The sequence below is a fragment of the Staurois parvus genome, unplaced genomic scaffold (genome assembly GCF_062004578.1).
Source record: "Staurois parvus isolate SC_StPar_1 unplaced genomic scaffold, SC_StPar_1.0 ptg000197l, whole genome shotgun sequence".
Classification (NCBI taxonomy): domain Eukaryota; kingdom Metazoa; phylum Chordata; class Amphibia; order Anura; family Ranidae; genus Staurois; species Staurois parvus.
The window spans coordinates 305115-328417 of record NW_028317993.1 but is presented as its reverse complement, the minus strand read 5'-3'; the positions used below and the strand labels follow the sequence as shown (position 1 = coordinate 328417).

The following is a 23303-nucleotide window of genomic DNA, read 5'->3' as shown; positions in this document are numbered from 1 at the left end:
AAGAATGTCATGGTAAAATGTTCCCATATTGATTCATGTGCTTTCTAATTTGTAATGATAGATCCGCTTTCATTGGTATTAAAAGCATGGCATGATCGGGGTGGAGGTTGTGTTTAATCCTTTCACTGGAAAAAACAAGCAAAGGCCTGCATCTGGCCCCCGGGACACAGTTTGGAGACCACTGCCTTAGTCTATAAGCTAATAGCCACTACGCTGATCATGAACTTATGGCAGAGTGGTACCTGAGACTCTCCTAATTCATGAAGGGCCACAATCAGCAGCTGCCGATCATAACCAGTGAAAACATTGCCAAAGTGGTCTGGGTATGTGAGGTGAAAAAATGGACATCGGGCCCAGCAGTGAAAAAGTTAATAACAGCCTTGTAAGATCTAAAGTAGCTGATCCCTCTCCATTCCTGGCTCCTGAAAACGCCATGACTCCGACCTCTGTGTTTGGAATAGATAGGAAGTGTTCTGGAAAGAAGATCAAGTTGGCTGTTTTGGGGCTACATGATTATAGAAGGTAAGTTGGATTACAGACTGCAACTTTCATTAACCACTTGCCTACCGGGCACTTATACCCCCTTCCTTACCAGGCCAATTTTCAGCTTTCAGCGCTGCCGCACTTTGATTGACAATTGCGCGGTCATGCAACATTGTACCCATATGAAATTTTGATCATTTTTTTCTCACAAATAGAGCTTTCTTTTGGTGGTATTTAATCGCCACTGGGCGCTTTACTTTTTGCGCTATAAATTAAAAAAAGTGCAAAAAATTTGAAAAAAAAAAAAAAGTTTATTTGTTTCTTTTATAAAATTTTTCAAACAGGTATTTTTTCTCCTTCACTGATTTGCGTTGATGAGGCGGCACTGATGGGCACTGATAGGCGGCACTGATGGGCACTGATAGGCAGCACTAAAGGGCACTGATAGGCAGTACTAATGAGGTGGCATGGATAGGCGGCACTGATAGACAGCACTAATTAGGGGTCACGGATAGGCGGCACTGATATGCAGCACTGATAGGCGGCACTGATAGGTGACACTGATGATGGGTACTGATAGACGGCACTGACTGGCATCACTTCTGGGCACTGACTGGCGGCACTGACTGGCACAACTCCTGGGCACTGACTGGTGGCACTGACTGGCAGCACTGGTGGGTGGCACTGGTGGGTGGCACTGGTGGACAGCACTGGTGGGTGGGCACATGTGGGTGGCACTGGTGGGCACAGGTGGGTGGCACTGGTGGGCACAGGTGGGTGGGCACAGGTGGGTGGCACTTCTGGGCACATGTAGGTGGCACTTCTGGGCACAGGTAGGTGGCACTGCAGAGTGGCACAGGTGGGGGCACTGCTGGGCACAGGTGGGGGCACTGCTGGGCACAGGTGGGGGCACTGCTGGGAATGGGTGGGCGGGGCTAGTGGGCGCACTGCTGACCGGAAATGCGGGGGTCACTGCTGGGCACCGATCATCAGGGCACTGATCATCAGTGCCCTGATGATCGGTGCCGATCCCCGCTGTGACAACTGCCGGTTCTCGGCAGTACTTTCCTCACGATCTGACAGCGTGAGGAAAGTGCAGCCGAGAACCGGCACTTGCATTTTCCTGTGATCAGCGTGTCATTGGACACCGCTGATCACGTGGTAAAAGGCCGGTGGGCTCGGCCTTTCACCACATCTCCTGATCAGCTGTGTCCATAGGACACAGCGATCACGGAGATCGCCGGGTGCGCGCCCCCTGGGGCGCGCAGGAGAGCGCGTTCTGGGAGGACGTCATATGACGTCCACTCAGAACTGGCCGGCCGCGGTGCAGCCGTCATTCGGCTATGCGCGGTCGGCTAGTGGTTAAAGAGGACCTTTCACTTTTGAAATAATACCATTAGTCTGATTCAAGTTAAACATTTTTATTTACATTTTTTTGTCCAAAAAACTTTCTGTTCAAAGCTACAGTGTTCAATAGTCAGTCTGATTTTAAGATGCAAGTCTGGTTTACAGATTGAAATTTAAAGCAGAACTCCATGTAAAATTTTACTTTCCCATGCAGTGGGGCTGTGCGCTGCATGGGAAAACTGCTCGTTTTGTCCAGGGGTTTAGTGGAAAAGCTATATATATCCCGTCCTCCGATCCTCCGGAAAACCACGCTCCCCCAAGTCCAGCGGTGGACTGTTCCTGCCATCCTCAGGCTCTGAGACGGTCTGTTGGCATGATGACGTCAGGAACAGTCCATTGACAAGACCGCTAGTATGCGGGGGGGGGGGAAGCGGCAAGGACCAGTGTTGCGCTCTGAGGATCATCTGATTCGGTAAGTATATTTTCACTCTTATGACCCCTAGACAAAAACGAGCAGATGGCCCGTGCAGTATGGGCACAGCACCACTGAATGGTTCAAAAAACATTTTGCCCCGATTTCTGCTTAAAGGTTAAGTGTTGAAGGTGAGGTTGCACACACATTAATAAAATCAAAAATGTGCATTTATTAAAAGAGAAGTATGGGCTATACAAAGAGAAAATCTTCTACTCACCTAGGTTGATGCAGCATCAATCTGATGCTGCATCTGTCCCCCACCGGCTATCCACTGAGAATTAAGTGATCAGACACTGCTGATCGCTCAGTTCTCCCCTCCACTCTGAGAAGGGAGCAGTGATTGTCAGTGACTGGCTCTCTGCTCTGCCCCTCCAGCACTCACTGGAGTGATAGGCGGGGGTGGGAGTGGCTGGCTCAGGATATCAGTGGATTGCTGAGAAGCTGAGTCAGTTGCCGGTCCAGGATTCTGGGTGGATTCCAACCATGTGGTTAGGATCTTTCGGAGCCTGGACTGGCTCTGTGAGGTCAGAAAATGGATCACAGGAGTGCAGAACAAGCTGCACACCTATGATCCATAGGAGACGATTGGCAATGCTTCTCTTTTAAATATATGCATTCAGTCCTGCAGAGCATTGCAAGTGTAATCAGTGCATAGTGGGTGTAGTTCACAGGCACCTGCATTATTTACCCCAAGTCCTCAGTTTTTTGCTAAAAACCGTGCACTAACAACACCAGACTTCTGGTTCCAAAAGCTAACGTAACAAAGAGGTGGGTTCTCTTTTTATAGTAAGTAAAGTGCAGCACTATAAATAAGTAAATAAATTATAATAATGTCCGTATAAATGAATATTCTTATGGTGACAATCCGTGTGTAGAGTACCCACTATGGCGGTACTTCAGTGCTTGTGCTTTTAAAAGTGGTGTAAGAATACGCACTCACCAGATGCGTAAATAAATTACGCATATAGATCAATGATCGGAGGTCCCCTTTAATGAAGTGGAGTCATTGATTTCCTAGAGCTCACCCCTGAATCAAGATCTACCTTATTACACAGAGGAGGGAGTTCCTGCTACACAGGTTGCTACACCCACTCATCCCTTAAAGGGGACCTCTGGTTTACTGGATCCATATACCACCCAGAAGTGCCTGACATACCACCCATACAGAGGGAGGATATCTCTATACATGGCTTAATCCGCTTCCTTAAAGGGGACCTCTGATGATTGATTTAAATGCGTAATTTCTTTACACATCTGGTGAGTGCGTATTCTTACCCCACTTTTAAAAACACAAGCACTGAAGTACCGCCATAGTGGGCACTCTACACACGGATTGTCACCATAAGAATATTCATTTTATACGGACATTATTATCATTTATTTAATTATTTATAGCGCTGCACTTTACTTACTGTTTTGACTGAAGTTTTATTTGGTTACCTTTAGTGCATAGCTGCTGACGTTGAAAGCACTCACTTTTTTATTTATTTATTTGGGGTTCTCTTTTTATGCTTGAAGACGGAAAACACTGAGATGGTATAAGTGAACTGACTGAGCTTTAATAGTAAATGTTTTTTTGACCACCAGATGTCAAAGACTGTCGCGTAAGATGGAGGGACACTCTCTAGAGCCAAGCCTTTGCTATGATGAACAGCCAGAAAGCCAAGTGACCAGGCGACATATAGATGAGGTTGGTAGCTAATCTACATTTAAATACCAGTCCTCGGTTAAAGACTTCTCCATACATCATCTTCTTTAGTATCATCTTCTAGGATTAGTTTTGGAAACTAAATTTTGAATACAATTTTTTGTTTTAAGCAAGAGCCTAAAATGAATTTTGTTTTGCTACATAGTTCTTTTACTTTGCTGCATTGTGTCCTAAAGGGGGGGGGGGACTATGTGGCCCAGTGAGCTTATGCAATACATTTTTGTCTTAAAGTGGAACTAAAGGCACACGTACTTACCTTAGTTCTAGTTCCAACAATCTGACACCCATAAAGTCCCTGCTCGGCGCTGTTCTCTTCTCCCTGGGTTCTTTTGGACCCTGGTTTTTGTTTGTTTTGATTGGCTGATGTGGGATGACATCACTCCCATACATGTGCAGGAGTGCAGTCATCCGGGCACGCTGGGAGTTTGCCAGTTTGTGCAGTTCAGTGTACATTCTACAGAGGACTGCAAATAGGCAGGAAAGTGTAACATTGCATTTTTTTTCTGCAATAAAAAGACTGCCTGTTCACAAATGTTTCTATTTTACATTTAGTTCCACTTTAAGTTTACATGTTCCAGACACCTCAGGTCCCATGCACACTAGACATTTAGCAACGAAGCATGAGATCCCAGCATCTTGATGCGGGCGGAAGGCAAAGGTTGCACCATCCAGCCTCACTGTCGGCAACTTGTAAAACTCTATGAGAGGCTGAAAGCTGCTGCGGCTGGACAGGCCTGGATGTTGCACTGAGTGTTCCTAATGTTTGTGGCAGTATCAGGGGTGGACTGACAACTCATGGGGCCCCCGGGCAATAGGGGATTATGGGGCCCCTGTGTCCTTGTCCAAACTCAAAAAAGCCTATGAAAAAGGTACCAGGGGCATCTCATGGGGCCCCCTACTGACCCCGGGCCCTCAGGCAGTGCCCGAGTTTCCAAATGGTCAGTCCGCCCCTGGGCAGTATGTGGCCAAGGATGAATGCTGGGAGTGCACACTGCATGTATTCTGGGTATTCGTTCCTGGGAACATACTGCCCTAAATGTTAGTACCACTCTGCGCACCATCCAGTCCCATCCATCCGCAGCAGCTTTCAGCCTCTCATAGATTTTTTCAGACTGTCAGCAGTGGGGCTGGATGGTGAACTTTTCATTTGCACCAAAATGCCAGGATTTCAGGCACGGGGGGCTAAACACCCAGTGAGCAATGAGGCTTTTATGTTGAAGCCATAATATATTTTTCAAACTAGCTTCTGGGGAGAATTTACTAAAGATTTGTCACTTTATTTAACCTTCCTGTGTAATTTACAGTAGAAACTGAGTTATTGTCAAAACTTTTTGCAAACTGACTGCCAAGTGGCAAGATCAGCCCTCTTTCTGATCAGTTTCAGAGCTGTAATAAGAATCTCAGACCTTCTCTGCATCAGTGGCCCCGGCTTAGGTGTTTTTTTTTCTTTTGTTTTTTTTTTTACTTTTTGTAGTCATGAATGTAAAATTATTTTGTAAGAAAAGGAGCGACCTTTGCATCTCTTTACAAGATCCTTTTAGATTGGGGCAGCACCTAAATATGGGCGTAACATGGTGCAAAAAGATGGAGTTGCCCTTTAACTCTGATTTTTCTCTAGTTTATTATCACTGTTAGGCATGCTGTCAAATCTAAATTTTAATGTGAAAGCATTATGTATATTCTAATAAAGTTTTCTCTGTGATGTCACCTTCTTTGATAACTGTTATCCTCCTCTGTGGAGGTAGGCACTTATCTTTCTACAGCTGTACCATGAGACCGAAGTCTTATTCTTGGATACATGGAGAGAACTGGGGCAACATGTGTGTGCTGTGACCAAGAGTATAGCTCAGCGCCCGTTCCGGTGAGTTCACAAAAAAGTGACTGGACAATGTAAATTCCTTGTGAGTGAAAGGTTATACAAGTGACATGAGCAGCCTTATAATCATTGCCCTGCTTTAATGGATTATTTAGATTTCTGTTTTTCAGCAAATCAGCATTTTCAGGTGGTATAAAGGAAAAAGAATTTACATTTAAAATGAATTGTCTATTTTGAATCCACTGAATGCCTACTAAATTATTTCCGTTTTAGGTGTACGCCAATAACCAAACTGCAACATCTTGAAATAACATACACTTAGAGCAGAGCTAAACCCTCTTGCCCTTTACAGCCAAGGAAGCTATTTTCTTAGCCTCTGTTTAATCATTTGACCTCTCGAAGGTTTTACCCCCTTCATGACCAGGGAATTTTTTTTATATTCACCACTGTGCTACTTTAACTGGCAATTGCTCAGTCATACAACACTGTACCCAAGTGAAATTTGAGTCTTCTTTTGGTGTTATTTTTTATTATATAAACAAAAAAAAACCCAAAAAAGTTTGGGGAAATAAAACACAATATTTTCTACTTTCTGTTATAAAAAATAAAGAAATGTAAAAAATCTAATTTCTTCATAAATTTAGGCCAAAATGCTGCTACATGTCTTTGGTAAAGGAAAAATCCCACTAAGTGTATAATAATTGGTTTGTTTGAAAGTTATAGCATCTAAAAACTATGGTGTATATATACTGGAATTTACGCAGCTTTAACGCTGTGCTGGTGATCAGTGACTTACAGTTGGACTGTGATAGTGTGGTGGGCAATCTAGTGCTAACAGACCGTCACTGGGAGGTAAATTAAATGACACTGACATCACTAATACAGTGATCAGATATAATACTTTACACTGTCCCTGTACTAATTACACTGGCTTGGAAAGGGTTCACATCAAGGGGCAGTCAAGGGGTTAACTGTGTGCCTAACAAGTGTTGTATGTGTAATATGTGCTGCTTTTACTAAGGCCCCTTTCAGACGGGGTGGACCAGTCAGCGGATCAACTGTCTTCTATGAGCGGTCGAATGGAAAACAACCGCCTGTGTGTTTCCATCCAACGGCCATCCCATCCGATCCGGTGGACAGAAGGGGAATGGATCCCCATCCATCTCTTTTCGACGGATCAAATCGGATTGGATGTCGTTGGGTGTAAACAGACACATGTCCATTTACACCCGCCGCTCCATAGAGGAGAATAGAGGTTTCAATGGGTCCACCTGAAAAACGGGCAGATGGACCCGATCAGAACGTCTATGTGAAAGGGGCCCAAGAGATCTGGCTGTTTTTTTTCCCTGCTTTTCAGGGAGAAGAAACAGACAGATCGCTGTTCTGTGTACAGAGTCCTGTGTGTTTGTAAACACAGGGCTGTGTGCTGTGAATGGATACAGCCAATCAGCAGGTGTCAGCCATAAATCATTGGATGAAACCTGCTGACAAAATTGCACAGTGTCCAGTCTCAGTGGGGGTCAGCAGTGGGCACACGCATGCATGCCCCAAATTTTTCTTTTCTTTGCAGCAAACATTGAGGTCAGATGACCTATAAGTGATGGTGCAGCAAGGTGGACCGTGGTAAACAACGTTCTCTCTCTGTCTGCAGGTTGCACTGGGAGGCTCAGAGCTACTCCTTCTGCACCTCAGCAGGCACCTGGCGAGGGTGGGGACCCAAAGGATCGCTCACTGGCTTACCATTGGCCTGGAAGAGACAGATTCAGCAGTTTAATAGAGTCAGTCCAGCAATGGCTGCAACTATAACAGAGGCCTATCCTTCTCCACAACTCCTTATGCAGGTCAGTGTCTTTGTGTAATGTGTTTTCTGCCCAGGATCCACATGCAATGGGGGAGATTTACTAAAGCTGGTGCAGCTGTGCATAGTAACCAATCAGCTTCAATCTTCAGCTTGTTCAGTTATCCTTTGACAATAAAACCTAGAAGCTGATTGGCTACCATGCACAACTGCACCAGATTCTGTGTGCACCAGTTTTAGCAAATCTCCCCCACTATTTTTCACACTAAAGGGAAAGCTTGAGCATCTGCAGATATTAGACAGAGGAGTGTATAGCCATAGGGATCATTGGTCACTCCTATCAAAACAATGGACCATCTTCTAAGGCAGGGTCTCCAAACTTTCCAAACAAAGGGCCAGTTTAACCTCTTGACACATGCAAATGTGCGGCCTCCCGGTGTCTGGGCCTAGACGCTGAGCGGCCGCACATTTGCGTTCTATTAAAAAAACATATGTGCTGAGAGCACACGCCTGCGCACTCCCAGCACACATGTCCAGTACTCATGGAAAGGTCCCAATCTCCTCTTTCGATCGCGACCTTTCCCGATCATGTGACAGTGTGTCACGGAGGTCACATGACGCTAAACCCTGCCCCGCCTCCCGACTTCTGAAACCCTTAAAGGGCCAGGAGGCGCCGGTGCCAAGGGGTAATGTCCTTTAGACTTTCTGGGGGCTGGATTAGGAGTAAAAAAAGTCCCTGATGTTAGTGGGGAAAAGTCATTGACGCCATCTTTGGTGTCATTGGGAGGAAATTTGCCTCATCATTGGTATCAGTGAGATAAATTCTGTCCCATCTTTGGTGTCATTGGGAGGAATTGTGCCTCATCGTTGGTGTCATTGAGATGAATTGTACCCCATCATTAATGTCATATGGCCCTATTGTTAGTGTCATTGGGAGAAATTGTGTCCCATCCTTGGTGTCATTGGCAGGAATAGTGCCCCATCATTGGTGTCAGTGAGGGTAATTATGCCCCATTGTTGGTATCATTGGATGAAATAGTTCCCCAAGGGCCAGATAAAAGCAAGTAAAGGGCCGCATCTGGTCCCCGGGCCACAGTTTGGAGACCACTGTTCTAAGGCATGCCGTAGAAAAGCACATATCTGAAATTGACTGGAAGTAAGACATTTACTTAGTTACATCAAGCTGATGTACAGTATATATAAAAATAGACCTTGTTTTTTAATTGCTTGTATAAGATGGTTTTGAAATTTTACAATCTTTCCCAAAGCCCCTCTCATCTACTATTCCCCACTGACAGGTAAGCTCAGTGGCCAATAGGGAGGCACAGGAGCCAGGAGAGGGGGAGGGGGTGTCAACCCTCACCATTACTCTTTTAAGGCAATATTTGCATATTCGAGCACCCCAGAATATGGGGATCTCTGGTGGATCTGGAAAATATTAAAAGGAAAGTGCTTCAAGTATTTCTTAGACTTTACCATACTAGTCTGGAAGGTATTAAAAGGTAAGTGCTTCAAGTATTTCTTAGACTTTACCATATTAGTCTGGAAGGTATTAAAAGGTAAGTGCTTCAAGTATTTCTTAGACTTTACCATACTAGTCTGGAAGGTATTAAAAGGTAAGTGCTTCAAGTATTTCTTAGACTTTACCATATTAGTCTGGAAGGTATTAAAAGGTACTGTAAGTGCTTCAAGTATTTCTTAGACTTTACCTTATTAGTCTGGAAGGTATTAAAAGGTAAGTGCTTCAAGTATTTCTTAGACTTTACCATATTAGTCTGGAAGGTATTAAAAGGTAAGTGCTTCAAGTATTTCTTAGACTTTACCATATTAGTCTGGAAGGTATTAAAAGGTAAGTGCTTCAAGTATTTCTTAGACTTTACCTTACTAGTTTAATAGAAACATACATTGATGCTGTTCTGTAATCATTATTACATCATATTAATGTATTTTTTTCAGTGTCAGCAGTGTAAGCACCATGTTTGGCTTGGTATCAGCCTGCATTCCCCTGTACAGCAGAGCTCAGAAAGGAGGAAGCACAATCAGCCAGGTGTTGCTGCAGTGCAAAAGGAGCATGCTGATAAAAGAGCAGTGATGAAGGGATGAGCGCAGTGTGCTGCTTCTCCTTTCATTGCCCTGACACAGGGTGGGGTGGAAAATAGATCTGTAAGTAAAAATGAATCCACAGCAGAGACAAATCAAGTCCCCTCCCCTTCCAGGCAGGGATGTGCTGTGAGGCAGAGCTGTGTAAATGGTAAGACCGGATGGACGGAAACACAAATCCTTTAGCAGGTAAATAAGCTCACATGTACGCATTTCATCTGTTCCGTATTAATTCTAGTAGTCGGTGTATAAAGCTGATGTTATTCAAAGAAAGTAAATTCTGTATCTTTTCTCTCTATCCAGGCATACGTGGCATGTAATACTGATAAAGAGAGACTATCTCTCCTCAGTAACCTGAGGGTACCACGTGCTGGAGGTGCCACAGACGATATGGAGTATCCAGATGAAGATGTCACACAGTCTAATGACCAAGACCAGACAAGAGAGAGGCGCATTGGTCCTGATTTGTCACGACGCATCTGGCTGTTCATGACCTCAACCAATCCAGAACTGGTATTGGACTTAAATTCCTAGTACATAATCACTGGTGCTTTTGTACTGTTATTTGGCAGTAAAGTATTTATAATAAAAATATGTTTCCAATCATTGCAGTAAGGAAAATGTGCCTGTGTGTTTTAATGACTGGCTCATTCGCACCCTATGGAAAGATCTATAGTCACTTTAGATCAGTGGTTGTCAACGTATGAGATAAAGGGGGCATCAAATGTGGCCCCTGACATCACCAAAGGACCGCACATACTGTTCAATATATATAATGCTTGAGTGGACTGTCGGAGACTTCAGACTTTAATAGATGAAAATGAGGGCTAGAGAGTGTAGACGTGCCACATTTTGGGCTGGGGGTGTGCTTTTGAAGACAATAGAAAACAGGGAACACGTTACATGAAACTAGTAAACATCAATTCTATTGCCCCAATCGATGTTTCCACTATAGACCACTAAGGTCTGAGGGCCACACATCATATATGAAAGGGCCACATGCCTACAGTCAATAAAGTGGTACTTTAGCTAAAATAATAAAAATGGGCAAACAGGCAGGAAGTTTATTGCAGAAAAGACATGCTTTGTCTCTTCTGCACTGAAGTTACTTACCTGCTGATGATTTTTAGGTGACAGGTTCTCAGTCTAAAAGATGTCTCCTCTGTACTTCACTGAGTGTACTGCAATGCAAATCGCACTGCAATACATTCCTTCCCGACTCTGCTAGCCAACGAAAGTGACAAGTGACCTGGAAAAGATGTCATACACATAGTTTTCTGGGTCACAGCAAGAAGGGGAGGAGAGTGGACGTGTGTCCACTCTCCTCCCTCCCCTCCACCACATAAAATACCCCTCAAAATAATTATGAGGCCAGTCCCATATACACTATATTGTCAAAAGTATTGTTCGGCCTGCCTTTACACGCACATGAACTTTAATGGCATCCCAGTCTTAGTCCATAGGGTTCAATATTTAGTTGGCCCCGACCTTTACAGCTTCAACTCTTCTGCTGTCCACGAGATTTAGGAGGGTGTCTATGGGAATGTTTGACCATTCTTCCAGAAGCACATTTGTGAGATCAGGCACTGATGTCGAACGAGAAGGCCTGGCTCACAGTCTCCGCTCTAATTCATCCCAAAGGTGTTCTACCGGGTTAAGGTCAGGACTCTGTGCAGGCCAGTCAATACCTTCCACCCCAAACTCACTCATCCATGTCTTTATGGACCTTGCTTTGTGCACTGGTGCGCAGTCATGTTGGAACAGGAAGGGGTCATCCACAAACTGTTCCCACAAAGTTGGGAGCAGGAAATTGTCCAAAATGTCTTGGTATGCTGACGCCTTAAGAGTTCCCTTCACTGGAATTAAGGGGCCAAGCCAAACCCGTGAAAAACAACCTCACACCATAATCCCCCCTCCACCAAACTTTACACTTGGCACAATGCAGTTTGCCAAATACCAGTCTCATGGCAACCGCCAAACCCATCGGATTGCCAGACAGAGAAGCGTGATTGGTCACTCCAGAGAACACATCTTCACTTCTCTAGAGTTCAGTGGCGGCATGCTTTACACCACTGTATCCGATGCTTTGCATTGCGCTTAGTGATGTAAAGCTTGGACGCAGCTGCTCAGCCATGGAAACCCATTCCATGAAGCTCTCTACACACTGTTGTTGAACTAATATGAAGGCAGCCTTTAGCTATTGACTCTGCAGACAGTTGGTGACTTTGCGCACTGTGCGCTTCAGCATGCACTGACCCCGCTCTGTGATTTTACATGGCTTAATTGCTGTTGTTACCACTTTGTTACAATACCACTAACAGTTGACCGTGGAATATTTAGTAGCAAGGAAATGTCACGGATGGACTTATTGCACGGGTGGCAACCTATCACGGTACCACACTTCAATTCACTGAGTTCCTGAGAGCGACCCATTCTTTCACAAATGTTTGTAGAAGCAGTCTGCATGCCTAGGTGCTTGATTTTATACACCTATGGCCATGGAAATTATTGGAACAGCTAAATCCAATGATTTGGAGGGGTGTCTCAATACTTTTGGCAATATAGTGTGTATGGAGGGAGGGGTGTAGAGGTGAACAGAGGAAGGGAGTGGCTGCAGAGGTGAGCAATGGAGGTGATATGGGGGGTGCAGTGGTGACCAGTGGATGGAGGGTGGTACAGAAATGACCAATAGAGGAAGGATGCAGAGGTGACCAGTGGATAGAAGAGGGGGGGGTTGCAGAGATGACCAACGTATGAAGGTAAGGGATGCAGAGATTGCTGGTGAATGGAGGTGGGGGTAGAGGTGACCAATGGATGGAAAAGGGGTGCAAAGGTAAGCAGAGAAGGAAGGAGGTACAGCAGTGACCAGCGGATGGAGAGGGTGCAGAGATGACCAGTGGATGGAGGGGGTGCAGAGGTGACCAGTAGATGATGGGAGGTGGGTAAAGAGGTGACCAGTGGATTAAGGAAAGAGGTGGAGAGGTAACCAGAGGATGGAGGTGGGGGAAGAATTGACCAGCAGGTGGAGGGGGTGCAGAGGTGATCAGTGGATGAAAGGAGGTCGGGGCAGTGTAGGATCGTCTTTAAATTTTAAGTCAATGTAGAACTCTCCATTTTTTTTCTGTGGTCAGCGTAATTGCTCCATTACATTGGTGGTTAATGTAAATGTTCCATTATATTGGTGGTCATTGTAATGCTCAGATTACATTGGTGGTCGGGGTAGAAAGCCCTCATACTGACCACCAATGTAAAGGGGGATCTGAAGATTTTACACTTTGAAAAAAAAACTAATTTGCTCATGTTCGCCAGGGCAATCTTCTTCCTACTGACCACCAAAGTCAGGGCATTCTTCTTCCACCAGACAATGATGCCAGATATTCAGCCTCCCACTAACCACAAGTATTTGTTTCTAACCACTGAAGCTAAGGCATTTTCCCCTACTGACCACTGCTGCTGAGGCTTCTTCCTTCCACTGATGCTGGGGTATTTGTTCTGCCATTGACCAGAAATGTAAGTACATTCTCCAGCACTGCTATGTACATTGCATAGTCCTGACCGCTATGCTCTATATACGGTTTAGAGCAGTGGTTCTCAACCTTCCTAATGCCGTGACCCTTTAATACAGTTCCTCATGTTGTGTTGACCCCCAACCATAAAATTATTTATCCAGTAATTATAATTCATGAGTGTCGTTTTACCTCCAATACTGCTGCTTTCAACACAGCAGCTGCTTTCTACACAGTAGCTGCTCTTTACACATCGGAAATATGTGTTTTCTGATGGTCTTAGGGGACCCCTGTGAAAGGGTCGTTTGACCCCCAAAGGGGGCGCGACCCACAGGTTGAGAACCACTGGTTTAGAGCGTCACATAGACCTGATATGCTATGTTATGTTTTACATACAGTAATTATGCATAAAGTGTTTATTTTCTCAAAAGTTGCTCATTGCTGTGTAGTTTGTAACTATTTTAAACCAATACTAAAGGATACTTTTTTTGCTTTAAAATAAAAAAAGATGTTATACTTCCCTGCTCTGTAGAAGGATATTCTGTGATATTGCACAGAGCGGCTCCTTAACTCCTCTTTTGGGGTCCCCTGCCAGTGCTGTCTGCTCCCCTTTCCTCTGGGTGCCCCTTCAGTAAGCCGTGTGCTAAGGGGGCACCCGTGCAGCAGCGGTTCCGAGCAAGGCTGTATGCATCCATAGACACACACAGCACTGGTAAGCCACATCTGTGCTCCCTCCTCAGAAGTTTGATGACAGCAGTAGGAGCCTTTGAACCCAGGAAGTGGAGGGGCAGTGCTGCAGCCAAGACAGCACGGGATTGGTGAGATGAGCCAGCTAGATGTTTAGGGGCAGGGGGGCTAGGACAGGTATTGCAGTACTTTTTTAACTTTAATGGTAAAAAAGGTTTTGCGTTTAGAAGCACTTTAATGAAATTCTTCTTCAAGGTAGGCTCAGACAAAGTGTTAGCTATCTGTCTATATTCTGTTTCATTTCAGTAAAATATTCCTTTAAGTTAAAGTGGAACTACACTGCATTTGAGCACCACAAACCAAGATCGCTATTTAATTCATTTTTAATATGCAAAGCAAACTCCCCCATCAAGCCATGTCTCCATGGTTTATTGTCCTTTTATAAATCACTTTGAAAAACAACTCCCTAGCGTTTCTGGCTGCTGCCATCTTGAGTAAGGGCAGATGATTCATGTAACATTCACTTCCTGGAATTTATCTGCCCTTAGCTCAGGAATACAGGCAGGAAGGTGTGCTTAGCTGAGAAAACCCCTCCTCCCCTCCCGAAGACTCCTGGGATGTATGACCTCATTTGCTGGCAGCAAAAAAATTAAAATAATCAATGTTGAGAAAGTGGAGTTCCACTTTAAGCAAGGTGGGTGGGGTGAGGGAAAGTAAGTAAACATGTCGCTTTTCATAAATTACACTACATGGCCCCCATCCTTTATTTTCCATACATGAGCATCCATTACCTGTGATTGTGCAAACCGGGACATCCTGGTATATGTTGGGCAGCACAGTGGCTAAAATGTTAGCACTTCCACCTGGCAGTACAGGGTCGTTGGTTCAAATCCAAACCACAGCACCACTTGCCTGGAGTTTGCATGTTCTCCCTGTGCCTGCTTGGGTTTCCTCCGGGTACTCCGGTTTCCTCCCACACTCCAAAGACATGCTGGTAGGTTAATTGGCTCCTGACTAAATTGTCCCTAGTATGTGTATGTATGAATGTGAGTTAGGGACCTTAGATTGTACGCCCCTTGAGGGTTAGCGACTGATGTGAATGTACAATATATATGTAAAGCGCTGTGTAAATTGATGGCACTATATAAATACCTGGAATAAATAAATATGTGGAGATTACATTATTATTATTATACAGGATTTATATAGCGCCAACAGTTTGCTCAGCGCTTTACAATATAACGGGAGACAATACAGCAACAATAAATAAAGAAAAATAGTGAAGCTCTTACATTACATAAAAATTAATATAAAATAAAAAGTGCCTTCAAAAATTATAATAAATATAATAATATGTGACAACTCTATATAATATACGCTAATATCTCCCTCTAGTGGAGGAAGAAAAATGGTGCAACCAAACTTATTAAATTGGTGAATTAACACACACTGTGAAAGATACTATTTTGCAGGGCATATAATCAAAAGGACTCCACAAATCAAATTAAGAGTGAATATACAAGTGAATAAAAACTCATATAATATATCAATTAACCACTAAAATATCGTGCCTAATTTACACACATTATATATACATCATAGGTGATAAAATGTCCATGCATGTGACTCTGTGCTTTTAAAACCACTCGTGTTCTCCACTTCTAGGTGTAAAATGAATCCTCCAAATGGCAGCAATGCCTGCTCACCTCCCCTCCTTGACCCTCACAGGGCCGCAGAGCTGTTTCCACCTCAGTGGTATATCCCTCCTGGAAAACTCCTTATTCCTTCTCCTCTCTTAGTTCTCCACTCCAAACTCTTGCACAGGCTCTACAGTCCATTGGTCCGCCACTCATGCTGGTAGGTTAATTGGTTCCTGTCTAAATTGGCCCTAGTGTGTGTATGTATGAATGTGAGTTAGGGACCTTAGATTGTACGCCCCTTGAGGGTTAGCGACTGATGTGAATGTACAATATATATGTAAAGTGCTGTGTAAATTGATGGTGCTGTATAAGTACCTGAAATAAATAAATATGTGGAGATTATATTATTATTATTATATAGCCAACAGTTTGCTCAGCGCTTTACAATATAACGGGAGACAATACAGCAACAATACAGTTCAATACAAGAGGGTTAGGGGGGCCCTGCTCCTTGGAGCTTACATTCTAAGATATCGTCTGAATCAAGGAGCACTACAAGCCCCAGCAGAGCCAGAATTTCCCACTAAGTGCTTTAGAGTCCAAGTCTAAGAGTCCGCTGAAGTCGGTGAGTGAGTGGGATCATTGGTGGGGAGCACAGCATGTGAATTTGCCACTAATTGTATGGAGAACAGCACACTGGCACTGATATTAATGTACTTTTGATATGATGGACTTTTTATAGTGATATTTGTTTACACGTTGTGTTGCACTTATGCGTTTGAATATCCAATAAGGCAACGCTTATCTACCCGTATTTGTACAAGTTTACTGCTGGCTGAAGGTCAGAAGTAAAGAATCACCAACCCAAGACAAGAATGCGGATCAGGTGCTGTCATTTTTTCTACCTCTCTGCTTATTTCAGGCCAGTGGCTCAGTATTGACACCATCTGGAGTCCTTGAGAAGTCACCTATTCCTGAGATTTCTTTCACTTTCATTTTGCTCTGTTTAGTATGGCGTCTGCTGCTATGAGAGAAGAACTGACTTGTGGTATCTGTCTGGAAATTTACATGGATCCCGTATCATTGAGATGTGGTCACTACTTCTGCCATGACTGCATAGTGAAGGCACTAGACACCCAGGAAGGGGGTAGATCTTATACCTGTCCTGAATGCAGAGGAAAGTACCCAAAGAGGACTTGTCTGAAGAAGAACAGGAAGCTACGTAATATAGTGGAATACTTCAGATCAATGCAGAGAGAACAGGAGAAAACCGGGGTATCATGTATGTATTCTATTTCATTTTCTGTTCCCGTGTTTGTATCCTTAAGTCTGTTGGTATGAGATCACATGGAAGTCTTTATTGTCTTTTGTGCTCAGGGAGTGTTTCTCCAGCTTTAGCAACCCCACAACCACTTTAAGCAGGGCTCTCATTCTGAACCCTGGTCTCAGATAAGTAGATTCTAGTATTGGAATCTTAGTCTTGTGTTCCAGTATAGAGGCTCCGAGGCAGAGGATGATGTGAATATAATGCGGAGTAAGTAGTAGAGTTTAGACTAGGATCCAAACACACCAGAGTTCATCCCTATTTAGCACTACCTTGCTGTGCAATAAAATTGTTAAATGTCCCCCACAATGTATGAAGAGGACATGCCAGGCTGGTGATTTAGGAGCTCACTGGCCAATTTAAATAGCTTCTTGTTGTTTCTTAGATTGTATTTCTGGCATACCACACCTTGTTCGCAACTCACCTGCATCTATCCATGAATTCTCTGTTTCCTGTCCACAACTTGTTCATCTCTACACAACCCTTCTCCATACACCCTCTGCTCCCTGACCACACGTAATCTACCAATGCCCAACACCTCTCCATGAACCCCTGCTACCAATTCTGTTCTGTATATATTTGTCATAAGGGTATTCTGCCTGTGTTTCCATTTTTGCCCTCCACTCTCCTTCTGTAATCTCAATCAGTGCTCTGCTACCTGTCCCCACCTCGCTCACCTCTTCTCAACATCTCCCTATGAACCCTCTCCAACTTGTTCCCACCTCTCACCTCTCCCACCCGCTTTCTTCCTGCCCACACTTCATTCACCTCTCCCTGTTTCCTCTCCATGAACCCTCTGCCTGCCCACACCTTACTTACCTCTGCCTGACACCTCTTCATGAACCCTCTGCTTGCCATCTACACCTCACTCACATCTCTTTGTTTCCTTTCTATGAACCCTTTGCTGCTTGTCCACACCTCCCAATACTAGCTATTTTATGCCTTGTCCACATCTCACTTGCATTTCTCCATAAACCCTCTGCTGCCTGACCACAACTGACCCACTTCTCCCTAACACCTCTCCATGAACCCCTGCTGCCTGACTACACCTTATTAATTTCCTATATGTCCTATATTTTTTACTTTAAGAGCATTCTGCTCATGTTTCCATTTTTGCCATCCACTCTCCTTCTCTAATCTCAATCTATTGCTTGCCCACTTCTCGTTCACATTTCTCAGGAGCCCTCTTCCTACCTGCCCACACCTTGCTTACCTCAACCTGACACCTCTTCATGAACTCTTATTTTTGTGTCCACACATCACTCACCTCACTCATCTCTACCTGTCTGTTCTCTGTGAACATTCCGCTGCCTGCCTACAACTTACTCTCCTCTTCCCGACACCTCTTTGTGAACCCTCTGATTCGTGTCCCCACGTCACTCACCTCTCCGTTTCTATTCCAGGAATCCTTTGTTGCCCAACCACACCTTGCTTACCTCTGTCCTACACCTTTCCATGAACCCTTTACTACCTTACTACACATCACTCCTCTATTTCTGATACAGAACTTCTCCATGAAACCTGTGCTGGCTGTCCACACCTAAATCACATTGACCAACACCATTTCATGAACCCTTTGTTGCCTGACCACACCTCACTCACTATTTCCAGGTAACTCCTCATAAACCTTCAATGACCCCATATAACTCACCTTGTCATCTTTCCTACTTGTACAATATTCCTTTGGCCACCTAATCTTCACCTTTTGATCACTTTCGTCCCATGTAATTCTCAGAATATTTTTCACATTTCCCTTGTGTTTCCAGTTACCATTTCCAGTCTGATGAGTGAATTCGTTCAGTTGGCCATAGGGCTGCCTATCAGATTTGTCAGAGAGGCAGCCAAATGGACAACTAAGGCAACTTGCACAGCAGACTGACAATGCCACTGTCAATTGGAAGATAGTGGCTTAGCACTATCAGTCTGCAACCTTCAGGTTGCTAGGGCTTGGTTTGCTTTGATATGATTGAAGACTGTTTTGTATTTAAGTTAAATCAAGAGCCTTCCCCGACAGATTCAAGGCAATGCTTGGAGCATAAAGCTAACACTTTGTTGTAGGTTTTTTGTTTTTTCTGACTGCACTTATTAATTTTTGATTGAAGTGGGTAAGTTTTTGTCAGCTCTCTCTATGTCTGCCCCATGTCTTTATTGCTTATACACTTTATTGATTGAATAAAGTATGCTTTATTTTTAGCGTATGTACTTTACAGTGTTTGGATGTCTTCTTTCCATTCTCCAGTCCCCTTTACAGGCTTGGGTTCACCCGGTAGCCACAACTCCTACCACTGAAACCAGCACAGGTACACTTTCCTCAATGGGAACCAGAACCTTTACTGGCCTAGAACGTCGCAAGCTTATCCAGCAGCAGTTGGTGTTATTGCTACATGCACACAAGTGTCAACGACAGCAGAAAGGCAGTGGTGTCATGCATGTATGCAGTCTTCCCCATTGTCTTACCATGAAGAATGTTCTGAATCACATGCCACATTGTAAAGCTGGGAGAACCTGCCAGGGTAAGCTGTTATCAAATGTACCAAGTTGTTAAAATAACCTTTACTGCTGCTCCGTATTCACTGTACCATGTTCCCAACTAGAGATGAGCGAATTATTCAAAAATTCGATTCGGCTGATTCGGCGAATTTCAGGAAGAAATTCGATTCGATGCGAATTTATTCGCTACGAAGTTAACTTATAAAAAGGGTTTCTAGGCTTCAGAGAGCCTTTAAATTAGTGCAGAACACTGTACCTTTAATTTAAATGCCCTTGGAGATGAGGAAGGAGAAGGAGAAGGAGAAGGATGAGAAGAAGGAGAAGGAGAAGGATGAGAAGAAGGAGAAGGAGAAGGATGAGAAGAAGGAGAAGGATGAGAAGAAGGAGAAGGAGAAGGAGAAGGATGAGAAGAAGGAGAAGGAGAAGGATGAGAAGATGGAGAAGGAGAAGGATGAGAAGAAGGAGAAGGATGAGAAGAAGGAGAAGGATGAGAAGAAGGAGAAGGATGAGAAGAAGGAGAAGGATGAGAAGAAGGAGAAGGATGAGAAGAAGGATGAGAAGGAGAAGGATGAGAAGAAGGATGAGAAGAAGGAGAAGGATGAGAAGAAGGAGAAGGAGAAGGATGAGAAGAAGGAGAAGGATGAGAAGAAGGAGAAGGATGAGAAGAAGGAGAAGGATGAGAAGAAGGATGAGAAGAAGGAGAAGGATGAGAAGAAGGACAGTTCTGTGACAGTTTCTGTCTATTTCTAACAGTTCTGTGACATTCACTCCATACAGCGGTTTCAACCGCTGTATGGAGGGAATGTCACAGAACTGTCAGAAATAGCCTATTTCTGATAGTTCTGGGACATTCACTCCATACAGCGGTTGAAACATTGTATCTATTTGTTTCCATAAATGAATCCATTTATGGAAACAAATAGATACAATGTTTCAACCGCTGTATGGAGTGAATGTCCCAGAACTGTCAGAAATAGCCTATTTCTGACAGTTCTGGGACATTCACTCCATACAGCGGTTGAAACATTGTATCTATTTGTTTCCATAAATGACATTCTGCAGATACACTTAGAGGAGCTCTGCAGATACACTTTTTGCCGGCTTGGAATTATTCTTATTTTCATCCTACTTCTTCTTCTTCTTCTTCTTCTTCATCCTCATCCTCATCCTCTTCTTCTTCTTCTGAGGATGAGGATGAAGAAGAAGAAGAAGTAGGATGAAAATAAGATTAATTCCAAGCCGGCAAAAAGTGTATCTGCAGAGCTCCTCTAAGTGTATCTGCAGAATAGAGGAGCTCTGCAGATACACTTTTTGCCGGCTTGGAATTATTCTTATTTTCATCCTACTTCTTCTTCTTCTTCTTCATCCTCATCCTCATCCTCTTCTTCTTCTTCTGAGGATGAGGATGAGGATGAAGAAGAAGAAGTAGGATGAAAATAAGAATTCCAAACCGGCAAAAAGTGTATCTGCAGAGTTCCTCTATTTCTGACAGTTCTCTGACAGCTCCTTCACATGTACAGCGGTTGAAACATCTGTTTCCGAATAAAAACATCTGTATCCTAAATGGAAACTAATAGATACAATGTTTCAACCGCTGTACATGTGAAGGAACTGTCAGAGAAATGTCAGAAATAGCGGAGCTCTCTGCAGGGACACTTTTGCCGGCTGATCGGGAAAAATCTGATTCGCGCACCCGAAGTAGGCAAATATTCGGATTCGCCGCGAATCGAATTTTTCCTGAAATTCGTATCGAATTCCGGTTCGCCTGGTTCGATTCGCTCATCTCTATTCCCAACCTTTGACTCCCTACTTTTAGATATTTTTTTCCATTGCCTTCAGTGCAAAAACTGTCAGGCTGCTCAGTCATTGTAGCTTCTGAATGTGACATCATAGTGCCTGTAAAATATGAAATTAAAAGAAAAAAGATGCAGAATGTGAATAGGATTCCAATATGTAAATCTTAGCGTTCAGGAGCCAGCTATTAAATCATTTTCGATGTCTTTACTGTATATTTCTTGGTTCCATAAAATTGCTGCTGGAAACCAAATTTGACTCTTCAATTCTACATTAAATAGCCCACCTTGCTTATGATTTGGTTGCCCGTTTGAGATGAAACAATTTTAAGCTTTTAGGTAGGCTAAAACTGAATGTTTTAAGAGTGTTTTATTTTATAACAGAGCTTTGTCTAAAGAATTGTAGGCTTCTTCTTCAACTTTTGAAATAAACCTGTGGGATTCACAAACGAAGATGTAGGTCTAAGTGAATTCTCCCTTTGAGGTAGACCGACGGTGCTCCAAAGGACAGTGTCTTCTTGGCACTTTAAATAGCATGAGAGTATAAGGTGAAGAGCCAGCAATCGCTCTCCAGATAAAACTACTTTATTAACCACTTCCAGTCCGCACACTTTTACCCCCTTCCTGTCCAGGCCAATTTTCAGCTTTCAGTGCTGTCACACTTTGAATAACAATTGCGCGGTCATGCAACACTTTACCCATATGAATTTTTTAGCATATTTTTGAGACAGATAAAGCTTTATTTTGGTGGTATTTATTCACCACTGGGATTTTTATTTTTTTTTGCTATGTAAATGAAAATGTCCAAAAATTTTGAAAAAAAGTGTTTTTCTTATAAAATTTTGCAAATAAATAGTATTTCATCATAAATCTTGGCCAAAATTTATTCCGTTATCTTTTTAGTAAAAAAATAAAAATAACCCAAATTAGTTTATAACCCAAAATTATAATTTTTAAACATTTTTTTTATTTTTTTATATTCTTTTTTATGGGTTTTTTTTACATACTGTCACCTTAGCAGTACAGTGTCACCATGGTGACATTGTACTACTTGTGGGGGGTGATGAAGATTTTTTTTTTTTTTACACTGATTGCTTTTACACCCATAAAGGCTGTAAAAGCAATAATTTCTCTGTCTCTGTAGCTGCATTCTTGCAGCCATTGAGAACTACTGTGTGAGCTGTGATTGGTCACAGCTGTTGTAAATAGCCTTGTACCATGTGACCTCTGTGATCATTCACAGATTTCACACGTAGTAAGCAGTGATGTCAGAAGTGACATCTTCCCTACTACTCTTGCCAATCAGTGATCACATGATCGGGACCTCGCACAGAGGTCCCTGTAACAGCGTATACCCAGAAATGGACGCAGTTCAACCATTTTGGCTTCAACCTCCATCTTGGCAAAGGGATTAACCATCCTGACAAATATATTTCTCCCTGATTCTTCCCCCCTACCTTTCTGAGAGTCCCAGCGACATTTGGCCAGTGTGTATGTGTGTCACAGAAGGGTCATAGGAGCTATAAAGCCCCCCAAGGGAGCCGGGGCCTCCCTGTCCAAAGATCCTGAAAATTGTAACACCTCAGAAGAGATAAGGTAAGCTTTCCCAGGAGTTGAAAGAGATTCCGACCTAATAAACCTAACTCAGCGTATGTGACAGAATCAGATAACCATTGTTAAAATCCATTTTCCCCCTATGTCTCATATCTTGGAATATGAGAGACTTACATAAAAACCTGACATATCGTCAGATTGGCTACAAAAAGGCGAACAGTTTGTTGGATTACTTGCCTTGTCTCGAATACACAGGAAAGCAGAAAAGTAGATCTCGTGAACCGTTCAGTATAGAATTACATATTTCACCTCTAATCAATCCTCAGACGTGTCTGCATAATAATCTACCTGCGGGTGGAATGTCACTTGTGCAGATGGAAAGTTAAGGGCCAAAATATGAGTAACGGGAGATTTTGGCTCTAGTTGAGGTATCCACCCATACCTCCACGCCCTACACGGGGTATTGGTCCTTGACTTCAGAGACACCCCCTGCTGGGGACTACAAAATAGGCTGTCAGGCCTAAGAGTGGGAGTTGAAGACGTCTCCCATTTTAACATCAATGCCACCTGGGGAGACCCGTG

At 43.5% G+C, this 23303-nt stretch overlaps 1 protein-coding gene across 1 annotated transcript; it reads left to right on the top strand.

Moving 5' to 3' along the window:
• The first annotated feature begins 340 nt into the window (after positions 1 to 340).
• LOC149461604 (structure-specific endonuclease subunit EME2-like) lies at positions 341 to 10261 on the top strand. The gene is made up of 5 exons (XM_089678039.1): positions 341 to 522; positions 3893 to 3995; positions 5759 to 5874; positions 7481 to 7670; positions 10031 to 10261. Exons 1-5 carry the CDS (start codon positions 341 to 343, stop codon positions 10259 to 10261), a joined length of 822 nt encoding a protein of 273 aa, XP_089534165.1.
• Positions 10262 to 23303: the final 13042 nt, after the last annotated feature.